Source organism: Amphiura filiformis, chromosome 3 (assembly GCF_039555335.1).
Source record: "Amphiura filiformis chromosome 3, Afil_fr2py, whole genome shotgun sequence".
NCBI classification, from domain to species: Eukaryota; Metazoa; Echinodermata; class Ophiuroidea; order Amphilepidida; family Amphiuridae; genus Amphiura; species Amphiura filiformis.
This window is the reverse complement of record NC_092630.1, coordinates 78,447,524-78,463,410: the sequence shown is the minus strand read 5'-3', so window position 1 is coordinate 78,463,410 and position 15,887 is coordinate 78,447,524. Positions and strand designations below refer to the sequence as shown.

The window sequence follows — 15,887 nt, the reverse complement described above, 5'->3', positions numbered from 1 at the left end:
TTATAGCTCTATAATTTGAACTACTTATATTAAAACACACGACATTGGGATTTAACAATTTGTTCAGTATTATCATAGGCCTTCAAACACATGTGTTTGAAGGCCTATGGTATTATAAAGCATGATCATGATATTATGCGCTAGTGTGTGTTTCCAGGCCCGGCTATGTTATTTTAGATATAGGCCTACATGTATTTCATTTGTAAAATGCTGAATTCTTGTATAATTATGATCCACCTGTTTTTGGCCCTTTTTAATTAATAGAAGCTCGATTATTCTCATTTGATGTTTGATTTATTTGAGGTCATTAATCATAATTTATGACAATGATATTTGCAAGGGTGCAACTCTACTAGTCTTATTACAAGACTGCCCTATCCCAACCCTAAACCCCAATCCTAAACTCCGTAAACGAGGACTGGACTCAAGTCTAGCGAGTTGCACCTTATTCGGTAATTGTACACTATTATAGAACACCGTTTATAACTATACCATTTTAACACCACAGAATGTATATTCGTACTTTTTTGTTGGTATATATATCGAACAGACAATTATATAGTTATGTGATCTCTGTGTCTAAAGCGCCACCTAACTCTACTTTATGGTTATGTGAAAGTAGTATTTCTAGTATTTGAGCGTGCACGTATTATCTAGAATCTATTGTTTAGCGTGCAGGTTTTAGATAATGCATTGTTTAGCGTGCAGGTTTATATAATTTGGGCTGTGAAGGGTAGTTCGCGAAAATAATGCACGGGAGAAGAATACATAACGATGAATAGAAACGGGCACTAGAAGTGTATCAGTCGATACCGTGGACATTTATTTAATCACAAACCACCGAAATTCGTTATAGGTTTGCGTTGCTTAAAGAATAACCGTGAATTGAGTGCCCTCTCAAGAAATAATATCGTCTGTGGTTTTATCACGGTTGTATTGTACCTTATGTAATTATTTTATATCCGTAGTCATTGATTTGCTTTGATTGTTGAGTTATTGGAGATGACCTAACGTTTGTCTGCTTGTGACGTCCGGTCCTATATTTTTCCTGTGGATCTTACCGGGGATGCATGATAACCAACTTCCGGGATTTCACACAGCAACTGGTTTACCAGTTTATAACTATTTTACACCAGGTAGAATTTGGCATAGGCCATTAACGCGGACTACGTGAGAAAGTTGTTATGAAGTTTTATACGTTTCAATGATTACGGTAAATGTTGATACATGGATTCTGTGCGTCTGCATAAAAGGACGGAGCTACCTCAGGTATGTTAACATGCACGATGGTATCAATTACACTGCAGGACCAGGGGTGTAGCCAGCTTTCTTGATCGGGGGGGTGGATAAAAATTGGGGGAAAAGATGAAAACAAATCCGGTTGTATCATGGTATCATTTTGACCCGGTATTATCGGTTTCATGTCAAAGCCTTCGAGCTTTCAGGTCTTTGGGCCAAATAATGTGCGCGCAATAATTTGGTATTTGGGCACTTTCTCTTTCAGTTTTGACAGGGACATCGTTGGCTACACTATACTGTGCGAGATTCTGTCCTAATAATAATCAGTCATTTATCTGTTGGCCATCAAGATTGAGCTTGAATCAATTGTCATGTACAAGAATGTTTGGGTGATTGACTTCAATGTGAGGTACCGGGGTGAGGTAAAACACAATGTGTTGCTCGGACCACAGAACACGATCATGTCAGAAATATTTTGTTCTGGGACTGATTATTCGGACTAAATCTGCCACAAGCTACCATTTTATTCTGAAACATTTTGTTATGTGTGATTCGTGTTTGTTTGCTTTCGTTACGCTTTAGTAACTAACTATACTGCGCACAAAATCGCACAGGCATTCGTATCGTACAGGCAGTATCTCTAGACACTAAATGCGACTTTATTCTCAAAGTGACAAATTTGGAATATTTCTTCCTCTTGTAATGTAAGAGACCAGAAATGGGCCGACTATTAATTGGTATCATGATTCCATTGTTTTAGGAATCATGATACTAATTACCAATGAAGATCCAAATCATAAACAGATCATGAATAATTGTTAAGCTGGCTGGGTAGCATCACATCAGAAAATCAGAATATTTCTGTCAGTTTTTGAGTCAAGACGCAAGGTTCTTTCTCAAGACGCTAGCTAACGACGATAATATCCGTTTAACATATATTATGTTCAAGTGCAAGGAACCAAATCTGGTTTCTTTATACGAAATCATTTACGGGAGATATTCATCATTTTTTACCCCGGTATCCAAAGATTTATCGTCTGAATTTCAATCGTGCATAGCACATTCACGTGTATCGAACCTGGGTAATCATTTCAGTGTCTCTGGCTGATAATGTAATTATTAACCGGGCGGCGATGTCGGTGTGTAACGGCTCATATCAAAATCAATCAATCAATCAATCAATCAAACAAACAAACAAACAAACAAACAAACAAACAAACAAACAAACAAACAAACAAACAAACAAACAAACAAACAAACAAACAAACAAACAAACAAACAAACAAACAAACAAACAAACAAACAAACAAACAAACAAACAAACAATCAATACTTAAAACGGGTTCCAGTATGTGTTTTTAGTATTATGTATAGCCTTTTTTACATTTTTGGGCTGCATTGCAGTGGCGTATTCCCCCGCGTATTCCATGGTACATGTATATGTATAGTTGCGAATATGCACTTTGTACAGACCCATCTACAAAAGATGTAAACCAAAGACAACACAACAAAGGCGCTTACCCAAGCGTAGCTCGAAGTCGGCCAGAATGTATAGTGGACCTTTTATACTTTTTAAAGTCAAAATGTTGCGTAATCATTGACCGTAAAGTGAGTATACACAACTGCAGTCAAAGCATTAAATGATAAAAAGGTTTAACACTGCAAATAATTTACTTCGTTTTATTTGTGTAAATACTCGATCTATTTTTAGTTTCTATTATTATTCTCAAATTCGATCCCCTATAGTTTCCAATTTGCAAATTAATCAACGTTTTTTTTATTTGCTTTATAGGTATTTTTGTGACCTTCGCAATGGATCCATTCTGGGATTGGTACTGCGGGGAAGCCATTGAAAATGAACCCAACGGCTCCGATCCTGCCAAAGACTTTCTCTTCAATATTTCACTACCAGCGGATGACGAATGCGTTGCAAACCTATTGTCAATTATTCCTCACATACTCTTCATATTTGTGTCTTCATTGACACTAACATGTCTATCTTGTTGTAATAAATGCAATCACATCGATTCTGTGTATCTACGCAAATTCCCATATCATACTTTTCGGTGGCTCTTGCTGGCAATATTTCTATTTATATGTATGTGTTCCATAGCAGAAGGTGTACTTACTGATTTAACATACCAGAGCATATTCACAACCCAACCTCATCTATATGTTCCTCAATGTTTTGCCTTTTTGGCGGTAATATGTTCATTGGTTTACTTCCAATATTGTGAAGCATGGCACTCACCTAAACTGGCATGGATACCACTTATTTACTGGCTGCTAGCAGTTGTTGGAGAAGCTGTCAAGTTGAGAACTCAGCCCGGTTTTGTTTCTGATGAAGAAACCGATTTTGTCTTGATATTTCGGTTTGAATTAGCTATTGTGTCTGCAGTCGTATATCTCATAATGCTCATTCTTGAGCTTGCTGTCGTGTGCACAAAGGTGAGTTTCAATTTATACTCTTTACTGAACATGCTGAAGATCATTGTACAATGTAAAAGATATTATTAAGTGGGTTTTTTCGAAAATATTCCAAAACTGACTTTAAAATGAGCCCCTAAACTGCAAAAAAATCATTTAGATTTCCTCCTTTCCTTAAATATGTATCTGCTTTTCTTTAAACGCTTCACCCAAATAATTTATAAGCAAATGTGACATTGCATCGTAGTTGGTAAGCTTAACTTCACCATTTTTACTTTTGAACACCTTTTGAACGCCCGATGCGTTCAGCGAAGTGTTCAAGTGTTCAAAAAGTGTTACCGGATCCAAATCAGCAGTGACGCTTAATGAGGTTGTCATCACGACACGGCTTTGAAAGTATGAAATTAACACTAATATTGCCAAATCTAACAAGGAAAACCACTGCGCATACATGGCATCCCACGTGATGCAATGACGCAATCACTCTAAGTCATATATGCACGGAATCGCTGGCCGGGCGAGCGAAGACCCCGTGGCTATATATCGGTCTGTGTTCCTGTGGTTGACACGTGAGGGGTCTAAAGGTTTGAATCCCGGGGTTCCAAGTGACTTCTTTGTTCATTTTCTCTCCTTTTTCGTTTCTTCTTTCCCTTCCGATAGCAAAAAACCAATCACGGGGGTGTTAGGGTAGTGATCCTGCATGTGGTTGACAGGGTCTAAGATTCGAATTTCGGGGGCCCGGTGCTCGGGGACGAAGTGACTTCATGATTTGTTCAACTTCTCTCCTTTTCGTTTCTTCTTTTCCTTCCGATGACAATCTCACCAAGTGTCACTTGATTTGAAAGGTAACGGACTTTTTGGCCCGAGCAGTATGAGATCACCGTCATTTTGAGAGTTAAGAGCCAGAAAGCCTCAACTCACAATCACCTGCTCCCACAAAATAAGCATGAAGTCGCCAGGGCACCATAGAAGATACAGTCCACTAATCATGAATTCAATAGCAATAGACCTTTAGGAGGAAATGTTGATTTTTGAAGACCAAAGCAAGGAACTTACTTTATGCTCATTTTGTGAGAGCTGGTCGAATGAGTTACGGCTTTCTGGTTCTGAACCCTCGATTTGTCGGATTTTTGTTTTATTGATCAACCTACGAACAAAACTTGAATATTTACTTGATGTGCTTGTGTACGATGTAAATTGTAATTCATTCTACAAGGATCAGCTGGTGCCGGTAAATCGACATTATCTTGGTCTGTTTCATGCACGTGTAATGATACCTTTGTCATTATTGTTCATGCTGTTTAGGTGTCATTTCTGCAGTATCTTTCCCCCGAGAAGCCGGACATGTACTACTACGAAGATTATGTCAACGTCATATCTTATTCTCTATTTTATTGGATGAATTGGTTGTTGAAAGTAGGCTACCAATCACCGCTGGAATTGAAGCATTTAGGATCATTACCAGTTAAGCATACTACCAAATACAACTACAAAAAGTTCAGACGAAATTTTAAGAAAGAAATGGTAACTATCACTTTACCTTCAGTTTAATATGAATAATTCTAATCTATTACAAACAATCATAATAAACTACATCCGTGCATTTGTTGCTTTGATGAGAAACAAAAGGTTCCTCCCAGATTGATTCTTAATTTGTAAACGATTTCTATTTCAGGATGACGCGACCAATAATAAGAGGATCCCTTCTATGTGGAAGGTCTACATCCAGACATACTGGTATCCATTTCTCATGACATTTCTTCTCAAATTAATTGCCGATGCTTTGGTCATTGTTATTCCATTAACATTAGATGCTATCACATCTAATGTTGAGCGCCGTGAACAAGGACAGATTTCACAGGTATATCATATTAATTCACAATATACGGTAGATATTAAATTTTCCAGTACTGCATGGCCTTTGTTCCATAACCATTAAGGTATAGGACATTTTTTGTTTTTGCTATAGCCCCCGAATGAAATGTATTTAATTATGTTTGTACTCACTCAGGTAGCATTGTGTGTGAATTTTACATCCGAACTAAGTGCTATTCTTTTTTATGGGCATTTTAGTGGTGTCTAAAATGGCCCAATGAGGATTTTTCATATTGCCGTCCATTTCTAATCGTCATCCCCATAGACTTTACATGTAAAATAAAAAGGCTCATAAAAATTTAATAGCACCTAGTTCGGATGTAAAATTCATACAAAATGCTTTTTGAGTGATTACAAAGATAATTAAATACTTTTCATGCGGGGACTATGTGGAATTTTTAAAAATGTATTCCTTGTACAATGAAATTTCACAATAAAATTTCCATTGGAAACAAAGGTGAGGGGCGTAGCCAGCCTTTTAAGTCAGGGCCCAGTCAGACTCTTGCCCCTATTAAATGCCACTCAAAGGATTTGCATGGTACTTTATGCATGTGTCTATATCAAGATTTTGTCCCTAAATTTCCAAAAGTATATTGTATGTGATATGTTGATACTAGCCTTTCAACAAGGCTCTGCCTGGAGCACCGTAGTGGGAGCGCCCTCGCGCCTTCGGCGCTTGCTGTCGCGGCTTCGCCGCTCGCCCCCCTAGGATCGCGAGGTCTTTGACAAAGACTATGTTGATACCTTACAGCATCTAAATATAACAAGTCAGTAACTATCGAAATTGCTTGTTTTAGAAAGATGTTAAAGTGGTTTGGCTAAAAGTGGGCCATCGGAACCTAGATGATTTCTTTCCTATTGTATCAATCTCGTTAGTCGATATAGGCCCATGAGTTTCGCCCGTTAGATACAACGAAACAAAATAAAACAAAACAAAAACATTTGAAGGAATTACTTTTATCCCCTGGCCCACATTTTGTTTTAATTTCAGGCAATTCCTCATCATATATCAGTAAGTGAGTTTTTCGAAGATATATACGTGCTTTCTGTCATTTTCGCCTTGGCACCTTTCGTGCAATTCATGCTCTTACAAGTACAATTCTACCAGTGTTCGGTAATTGGCGTTCATCTGCGTTCTGCAATGCAGGTAAGATGGTATTCTATATAGTATAGTAAGCATGGTAAGGGCCAATATTGGAAACAAGAAATTGGCAGCGACAAATGGGCAAAACACTATATTATGCCATTCTTTAAATACCAACAATCTATTATGAAATACGGGATGTATTATGATTGTCATATACCCATTAACATGATTAATGAAAGACCTTCAAATGCAACACCGCGTACTCTTGAAATGGTCAGAATGTATACCGTAAAACCTCATCTACAAGCATATAGAGTGTTTTTGATGAAAGCTAAACTAAATAAAAGCTACAAATATGCCAGTACAATATAGTGGTCTTACAATAGTACTTGTTTGCATATGCTTGTATCGGTAATTTATTTGCCCAAACTGCATAGCCTATGTTATAATTTCGCTGGATGGCGCCTGGGTTAATTTAGCTTTCATCAAAAGCCCTCTATATGCTTGTAGACGAGGTTTTACGGTAGTTTTATAATGACTTGTCAACATTGGTCATTACATATTCAGCAATTTTGCTCAAGCTTAGCATAAGATTTTACCCAAGAAATATTATAGTGTGCCCCTTTTAATTGTATTTATTTCATTTATTTATTATAGTTGATGAAATTATTTACTCTTCGTACTCTCTCTTGGAATGCTCAATCCGTGTCTTTTTTTATTACAGGCAATCGTCTACGAGAAATCCCTTCGTTTATCCAATCTTTCAGGCAGTAGTTTAACCGTTGGAGAGATCACTAATCACATGTCTACAGATGCGATGAATCTCTTATTCTTTGCACAAAAAATGCAGTTGACTTGGTCCGTTCCAGTTCGGGTAAGCCTGTTTGTAATTGTTCGTTTAAACGGTCGCTCATAGTAAACACTTGCTATGTACTGATAGGACCGGGCTCAATCAAAATCCTATTAGCATGTTGGCCTATTGGAAATAAAATAAAATTATAGAGTTATGTTGAAGATAAAGAACAGGAGGCCACTTCCAACAAATCGACGAACAACTTTGGGTTAATAAGCCCACTCGATTCAATACCCTTTGAAACACAAAAGAGATAAAAGATACGATGTATCTTGATGGTCTTAAGTATAAAAAATCGTTTAGCAGCAGGACTTAACTTATAAACTCCATGTCTCACTTATCACAATCTGTCACCCCTTTCCAATGATGGATAGATCCATTAATGTACAATAATATATTCTCGAAGATGGATTCCAAGCCAACAAGTCCCTTTAAAGGATTGTTTTTCATAATACCTATCTATGTCTCTTTTGCAGCTTATAATTGTGATGAGTCTGTTATACTATTACGTTGGAATATCTGCCATATTGGGTTTAGTGAGTGTCTTCTTACTTCTGCCACTTCAGGCCATTATCGTCAAGAAGTCATCTAAACATCAGAAGGAAGCACTGGTATGATAATATTAATGCTAAATATTTTCCTCAAACATTTTGATGCAACAATGTAAAGACTTTAACGATTCCTTACAATTAGTGACGTCAGCAAATTGCTGACATAATAGTTGTATTAGATGGGGGTACATTATCAAAACGAGAAGCGCAAAGATTTCTGGAACAGGCAAAAAGTTTGGAAACAAATTTTTTAAAGACCATTTATGTTATTTGTTATACGATATATATATCATGATATTACTCTTACTTATTGAATTATAGTCTATAGATCTAAATAGTTTCATCTAAAGATTTAAAACGTTTATCCTTTTTCAGGGACATGCTGACGATCGTCTCAAAAAATGTAGTGAAATGTTGAATGGTATCAAGCTGCTGAAATTATATGGCTGGGAAGACATTTACATGAATCTGATGGAAGCAGTTCGCATCAAGGAACTTAAATCTGTGTTGAATTTTAATACTCAATTCGGATTCACAGGTACGTAAGTCGGGGTGGGTGGGGTATAGGTATTGGGGTGTGTGAGCGAGGGTGCACGGTATGTGATGCTCGGAGGTGTTGGGTGGTGTGGATGTCGTGTGGGGGTGGTTGCGTGGATATGTCTGAGATACGTATTTTATCTACATTGTATATAGGCCAACTACCGGTATATAATACAGTTGTTCTATTTCCATGATTGCATCATTGGGATTGGTAGACAAAAATGAGTAATAAACGACGGTGAAGCGAGAAGTGGTAAACTAACATTGCTTTACATTGTTGTTTGAACCTTGTTGTATATATAGGTAGCCGTCAAATGTACAAATGGTGCACCAAATGTCTTCAATTTGTGTTCCATTTTGAAAATAATTCCAACATCTCAGGCGGATACATCCCCTTCTGATACCCCTGTATCGCTAGCCATGTCTATCAGTATTCGAGTGGGCCCGGTCGAGCGGGGTTTTTATTGGTCGACCGTATCTTTAGCCACGTCTATCAGTATTCGAGTGGGCCCGGTCGAGCGGGATTTTATTGGTCGAAGCGCGACTCACCAAAGTCCGCTTTTTCAAAACTCCAACCCCCATAAACTGGCTACGGGCCTAGTCTGAGTTGGTGGGACCAGGTCGGTGTTACGACCATTAGCGCCAGTCCGGCTGGGGGCAATCGGCATGAATTGTCAAAAAGTGGTTGAAAAGAAAACACTGGGTCATTTTGCCCTGTCACCTCGGTATTGACGCCCATGGTTACGATCCCGGTTACGATACTTGACAGGAATTTGTATAACCACTGATTTCTCCCCATATTCATGATATTGTTTTCATTCCAGTTATACTGTGCTTTGCTCTACCAGTAGCTTTGAATATAGTGGTAAGTTGATAGGGTGGGCTTATGTTGGTGGGAATAGGGATGTGTGGGCACGGGGTGGGTAGGGCTGTATGGTAATAGGCCTAAGTAAAAGTATATACGGGGTATGTGAAAAAAATATACGGGGTATGTGCGCGGTGGGTAGGCCTACGTGAGTTTTCAATTAATGAAAAATGCTGCATAGCCATGGTCAATGCTTGTGCACGATCATAAAGTTTCATATTACCTTTTTTTTGCCCATCCCTGGTTTAAGAACATGTCTTTAGTTCTTTATTTTGAGTTGTTGTTATGCTCAAACGGGCTCTTTACCTCAGGCGAAAGGTTCTGTTTCGAAGGTAAAATTCTAAAATACCATAGTCGACTAAGCATAACAACAGCAGAAATGACTGCTATATAGCAAAGCACAAAGTATTCTTGTCGATGTCGCACAGTCATATTCCATTTCGAAGATACTAAAACTGACTTGTTTGACTTACAGATATTTGGTACCTATCCTTCTTTATCTGGAAAAGACCTTACTTCAAGCGTTGCCTTCACTACCTTTGTGCTGATAAACCTCTTGGTTGATCCACTCTATCAAATGCCAGCTGTTCTATCCAATCTTGTCAATGCCGTGGTAGCAACAAAACGCTTACAGAAGTTCTTCCTTGTACCTGAAATAGATAAAAAAGCACTTGATGGTCAAACGTCTACTGAAAGAGGAAGTGGTGCAGGTGGTGCTATTGCTGGTATATCCGATTCTAAACAACTAATAACCAAGGTAAGAGACGTGATTCGGATTTCCTATATCAGTTTGTTATCGCGGATTGTTAGACTTTTTAGCAATTGAGATTGAACTGATCATTGCTGATTATCGTAATAACATCCTTATTTCTTGCAAATAAAAATCAGCTTATGAAATCGTCATTGAGCATTATTGAATGCTATATAGAACGTAATTTTTTGAGGTATCCATGTAGTTTAAATCTCACTTTCATTTTATCGAGATCCTTATTGTATGTTTTTTAAAGTAAACGACGACAGCTCGATTTGTATTTGAAAATTTCACCACGAATATGATTAAAGAAACGTTAGGCTACGATACGCAAAGGCAGCTTAGATCATCATGCTCAGATGCAGTGGCGTACCATGACCGCTCCTACCCCGGGGGCTGAAGAAAATTCAATTTTGCCGGTCCTTCCTCGACAGCCCGAAAAGGTTGACCCAATTTTGTTTGGTGTTTTGAAAAAGTGAAGAGAAAATTTTTTTTTATACTTTTTCAAAATTTTCCGCCCTTTTTCTTACTAATTCTTTTTGCCGTCCCTTCTCCTTCCGCCGCCCCATCAAAGCCCCCCCCCCCAAAAAAAAATACGCGCATGGTACCTCTCTCGAGCTTTTCCTGCCAATGCTTTCAGATTATGAAATAAACTACCAGGTCAAATCTAAAATTATACTTTTGAACAGTTTAAGAAGCTCCTGAAGAGCCACCTATTTCTTGATGCTTATCAGCAGTAGGTTTTGAGCTAATGAGCGCCATTTAACATTTTGAAATGATTTTGACGCGAAGACATAAATGTAACTGATTGATTGATTGATTGATTGTTTCATATGTGTTATGGTTAATTCTACGAATCACAACCCACAGTTGCTGTATCGACTGTAAACATTTTAAACAATTCAACTGAGGGTCCTTATTATTATTATCATTTAATCATTATTACTCTCCATCTACAAATGATGACAGCGTTTTTCTTGGCGGCGAGGCTGGAAGGGGTTTTCATCAGGCGAGTCTCAAGATGAAGAATGCAATGAAAGAACACCACTAATGATGAAATCCTTTGAATTCGACCCAAAATATGTATCAGGAGGAGGTAAATATTATAAGACATACCTACATTCCAGCTCGTTTGGTAATCCGGATCATACACATTCCGAACCAAAATAAAAATAGAGTATTAAAAAGAATTATCTGTTTGTTAACAGCTATCTGCCGTAGGTCTAGGCCTATATAAATTATTGAAAAAAAGTTTAGTAAGTTTGTGCAGTGATTATTTGTAAAATAAAATAAATAAAATATAACAATGAAATCAGTGAAAGTCAGAAACACCTATTTCAAATGTATGCTATAATGGTCCCTGGGCAGGAAACTCATTGTATACATTTTCACTGTTATTCTTTTCGCAAAGCAGGGAACAGAACACTTTGTCAAATTTGAAGGTTTATCATTTTGCAAGGGACACTAAAACTGCACATACTCGTATGTTCAAAGATATTGTTTTGTTTTTTATTGGTTAAGCGTGTTTGATGTCCCCTACAAAATGAAAACACCTTGCAAATTTGACATTTTGTACCGTAGCCTACTGTACTACAGTTCTCTGTTTTGCCAAATGAGTAACGGTAACAGTGAACATAGGAGGTTTTGCCTGCTTAGCGATGAAACAAGTTAAAGGTAAGGCTGTTTTAAAATTCGCAACAGCGGAACTATATTATCGTGAGCAGTCCTATAAATCCCTGTTGTCTGTTTTACTTCTAGGGACTCCCAACATTTCCACAGTAGAAGAAGGTTATGGTGATGAGACTGCAATTAAAGTAGGCCTTTTATATTTGACCTAATTTATTCTTCATTAATAGCATATCTGTTTATATTACACATTTATTATATAGGCCTATTACTCGCACTCATCACTCACTCACTCACTCACTCACTCACTCACTCACACCCCCACTCACTCACTCACTCACTCACTCACTCACTCACTCACCCCCCACTCATTCACAAACTCACTCACTCACAAACTCACTCACAAACTCACTCACGAACTCACACTCACGAACTCACCCCTCACGAACTCGCTCACGAACTCACTCACGAACTCACTCACTCACTCACGAACAAACGAACGAACGAACGAATGCACGAACAAATGCACCTTTCACGAACTTACGATAATTATATAATATAATAAGAAATTACAGTGAAACCATCATACAGTGCTCAACTATAAAATATAGGAGCAATATATCACACTAGTGAAATTTTAAGTAGTGTTAGAAATATGAAGTTACAAATGTTAAACAAACTCACAATTCTCACTTATTTTGTCCTATATTTTTTCTAGATAACAAGAGGACATTTCACATGGGACAGAGAAAGCAACACTCCAATTCTCCGGAATATCCATGTGGCATTTCCCGCTGGTTAGTGTAAAAACTGTAAAGAGGGTGATAATAATGTACACCTCCCTGGCTCGGGACCCAGTCGTATGAGGACTCGCTCCGCGATATCTCGTTCTTAAATTAATGTATTTGGCCCATTTTTTTTAAGTGTGAGCAAATAAATGAGAGATTTAGTAATTGGAATTCCAGGTCTATCTTCTTGCAATGTTGAGTAGTATATCTCCAAGTACATGTCGATATTAGTATCCTCGAAAAAGTATTGTGAATGATCAAGCATTGTGATTCGTTCTATAAAATTGAACGTTTCCAACATTATTTTGTATCAGGAAAACTTGTGATGGTTGTCGGTGCCGTGGGCAGCGGTAAATCGTCCTTGCTATCAGCTATTGTAGGTGAAATGACAACATTGAAAGGCGGCGTACAATTCGAAAAGTAAGTTTATCTTAATATGATCCAATTATCAAGAAGTATCTGCCATAAAAACTCGATAGTTAGCATATGTGCTAACTTCATCTTTATATTTATCTTTATATTTATATTTATTTATAATCCTTTTGGGAATTGCCTGGAAGGCTCGGCACAAGAATAACGTAAAAAGTATTTCTGTGAGTGGTAAAACACTTGTTGAGGACATAAATGATGCATTTTAACATGTTTAATGACCAAGATGTTTGCGCTTCGCAGGACTCGGACCCTGGCTGTCATAATATCCAAATCCGTCAGATGTCCGTTTCATAATAGGCATATCTTTTTCGAGCAAAATTGCTGTTCGAAATTGTACGGACTAGATAGAATTTTCATCATTTTAACAACAATTATTGTGGTTTCAACCTATCTGTTCTTGCTGTTCTTGCTTGTAGAAAGAATACGAAAGTGGCATATACAACGCAGAGAGCATGGGTTATCAACGCGACGTTGCGAGAAAATATTTTATTTGGAAAACCGTTTGACCATTACAAGTAAGTTTGCAAGTAAGATGCTATGTCGAACATTTTTACCAAAAGTGTATTTATGACATGAGTTCATTATTCCTAGCGAGGAGAACATTAAGGGTTTAGCTAAATGCATATTGTAATATAGTTGTTATGCTAACATTACGAACATTCAAAGTTATTTTTTGAAACATCTATAAAATGAGAGGGATTTGCATACATCTATAAAATGAGAAGGATTTGCATAATGTTTCTGCTTAACAATTATTGTAGTATTAAGTCTATTGTATACCTATTTTAGGTTTTGAATTTTAGTTGGGAATGATAGCAAAGAAAGATTGTGCAATATAGCCCAACTCAAAGTAGAAATGTTGCAATGTTAGAATTTATACATTTATGTCATTTATGTGGCAGATCTTGCAAACAGGGCCGACAAGGGTATAACGCATACGAGCTTACTGGCTTTGTGCAAATGTATTAATTCAAACGATGAAGTTTTTTGTAAGATTCGTTTCAACAGTTTCGTAAAATAATCTGAAAAATAAAATAACAGTTATCCTGCAAAACTGCCAACAATCTAGGTTACAATAACGCAATACATTTTGTATCATGACACAGATATCAACGCATAATTGATGCATGTGCTCTGAAGCCAGATCTTGATGTCTTACCTGCAGGTGATTTGACAGAGATTGGTGAGAAAGGCATCAACCTGAGTGGAGGTCAGAAGCAAAGAGTCAGCGTGGCTAGAGCTATGTACTCTGATAAAGAGATTGTCTTAATGGTATGTCATCATATAGTATACTGCAATCATAGCGCAATGAAGATGGTTTCCGTTTTGTTTTATTTAAAAAAGGCACACTTTAAAGAGAATGTATATTATACAATCAAATACTTTCAATAAATAGGAATACTTCCTGGATAAGTTTTAGTCAGAATACTATAAAAAGAAACTGTGGACTGATTAACGAAACATTCCACTGAAACATTCCAAATTTTAAATAATAATAGTTTAAAATATCCTTTCGTTTTGTGTAATCATTAATCACTCTTCTTTTACATTCTCTAGGACGATCCGTTGTCTGCATTAGACGTTCATGTTGGAGACCATCTATTTACCGATGGCATAAAAGGGATATTATTGAAAGCCAAACGGACGGTAATACTTGTCACCCACCAATTGCAACACTTGCAACATGCAAATCTGGTACTTATTTGTCTCGCATTATTTCTTATTTTTGATGTTTGTTAAACCTGTCAAATCATAGATTTCATTATAATTATGGAAATAATTTTCAATATCGCATATCCAATTCCCAAGATCCATTTGGGTAACATGTATACATTATTAAAAGAAATGAGCTGACGAACATATACCCCAAATATAAATATAATACAGGTCTTCTGATTGAAATTGCAAATGATGCGTAGGCATCTTTTACAGCACAGCATTTTTTTGCTCTAGGTGTTGGTTATGAAAGACGGTAGAATTGTGGAGCAAGGAACGTTTGATGACATCGTATCTAGAGATGCCAATTTGTTTGCAGATTGGAGTCTCACACAAGATATTCATTCCGAATCAGCCACCAGTGCCTCTGAATTTGATGACGAAGAAGAACGCAGGGCTCGCAAGGAACAGATGCGACAAAAGTCAATTGGGGTTACCGGGCAAAATACCGGCAAAGGTTTGTTATATGAAATTTATAAATTTTTGTTTTCTATAGAAATAAAAATGGACGCATCCTATAATAGGCCTATTATTACGCCTTGTATGAGTGCAATTTGAGTGTTAAGTTATCATGGAAAAGCACTGAAAGAGTTATTGGCCAAAGAATTGTAACGTAACAGTAACTTTCAATTACATGGGTGTTCAATCGCTGTGCCAAAAATGGCAGCTATATTATTATTTCTTATAAAATTATTATCACTTTTATTACCTATTTTCTAACCTAAATAGGCAAACCCGATTATGTCAAATCGACGACAGGTGAATTAATGGAAGCTGAAGAATTAGAGCGAGGTTCTGTGTCGTACGAGGTATACTTGTATCTTCTCAAATCTATGGGATGGCCTACTATTATATCCTACCTGATATTCAGAATTCTACAAGAAGTTGCCAACATCGGAAGGCAATTCTGGCTTGCAGCTTGGTCTGACGCAGGTGTGGTTCTCAATAGGACTGCCAATTCTGTAAGTGAATGCCACTAAGGCAAAACAAATAATTAGGCTTATAATGAGAACGATGGTTGTACCTCCGTTTTAATTCAATTGTATCTTCTTAAAAACTTAAAGAGTTCCCATCATGCCCATTGAACATGTTGGAGATATTTTACATGACCGAGACCGGAGGCCCAACAAAGTTTGG

At 37.3% G+C, this 15,887-nt stretch overlaps 1 protein-coding gene across 1 annotated transcript in view; it reads left to right on the top strand.

Moving 5' to 3' along the window:
• Positions 1-966: 966 nt before the first annotated feature.
• Positions 967-15,887, top strand: part of LOC140147517 (ATP-binding cassette sub-family C member 9-like) — a 38,598-nt gene continuing 23,677 nt past the window's right edge. Inside the window, exons 1-19 of the mRNA XM_072169298.1 lie at positions 967-1,269; positions 3,032-3,687; positions 4,972-5,190; positions 5,342-5,527; positions 6,533-6,688; positions 7,353-7,502; positions 7,958-8,092; positions 8,408-8,570; positions 9,397-9,437; positions 9,913-10,194; positions 11,158-11,284; positions 11,947-12,002; positions 12,533-12,611; positions 12,917-13,022; positions 13,451-13,549; positions 14,141-14,306; positions 14,592-14,729; positions 14,988-15,207; positions 15,480-15,712. Coding sequence (XP_072025399.1) covers positions 3,052-3,687; positions 4,972-5,190; positions 5,342-5,527; positions 6,533-6,688; positions 7,353-7,502; positions 7,958-8,092; positions 8,408-8,570; positions 9,397-9,437; positions 9,913-10,194; positions 11,158-11,284; positions 11,947-12,002; positions 12,533-12,611; positions 12,917-13,022; positions 13,451-13,549; positions 14,141-14,306; positions 14,592-14,729; positions 14,988-15,207; positions 15,480-15,712 — 3,192 coding nt within the window. The 5' untranslated portion in view covers positions 967-1,269; positions 3,032-3,051. The remainder of the gene's footprint in view (positions 1,270-3,031; positions 3,688-4,971; positions 5,191-5,341; positions 5,528-6,532; positions 6,689-7,352; positions 7,503-7,957; positions 8,093-8,407; positions 8,571-9,396; positions 9,438-9,912; positions 10,195-11,157; positions 11,285-11,946; positions 12,003-12,532; positions 12,612-12,916; positions 13,023-13,450; positions 13,550-14,140; positions 14,307-14,591; positions 14,730-14,987; positions 15,208-15,479; positions 15,713-15,887) is intronic.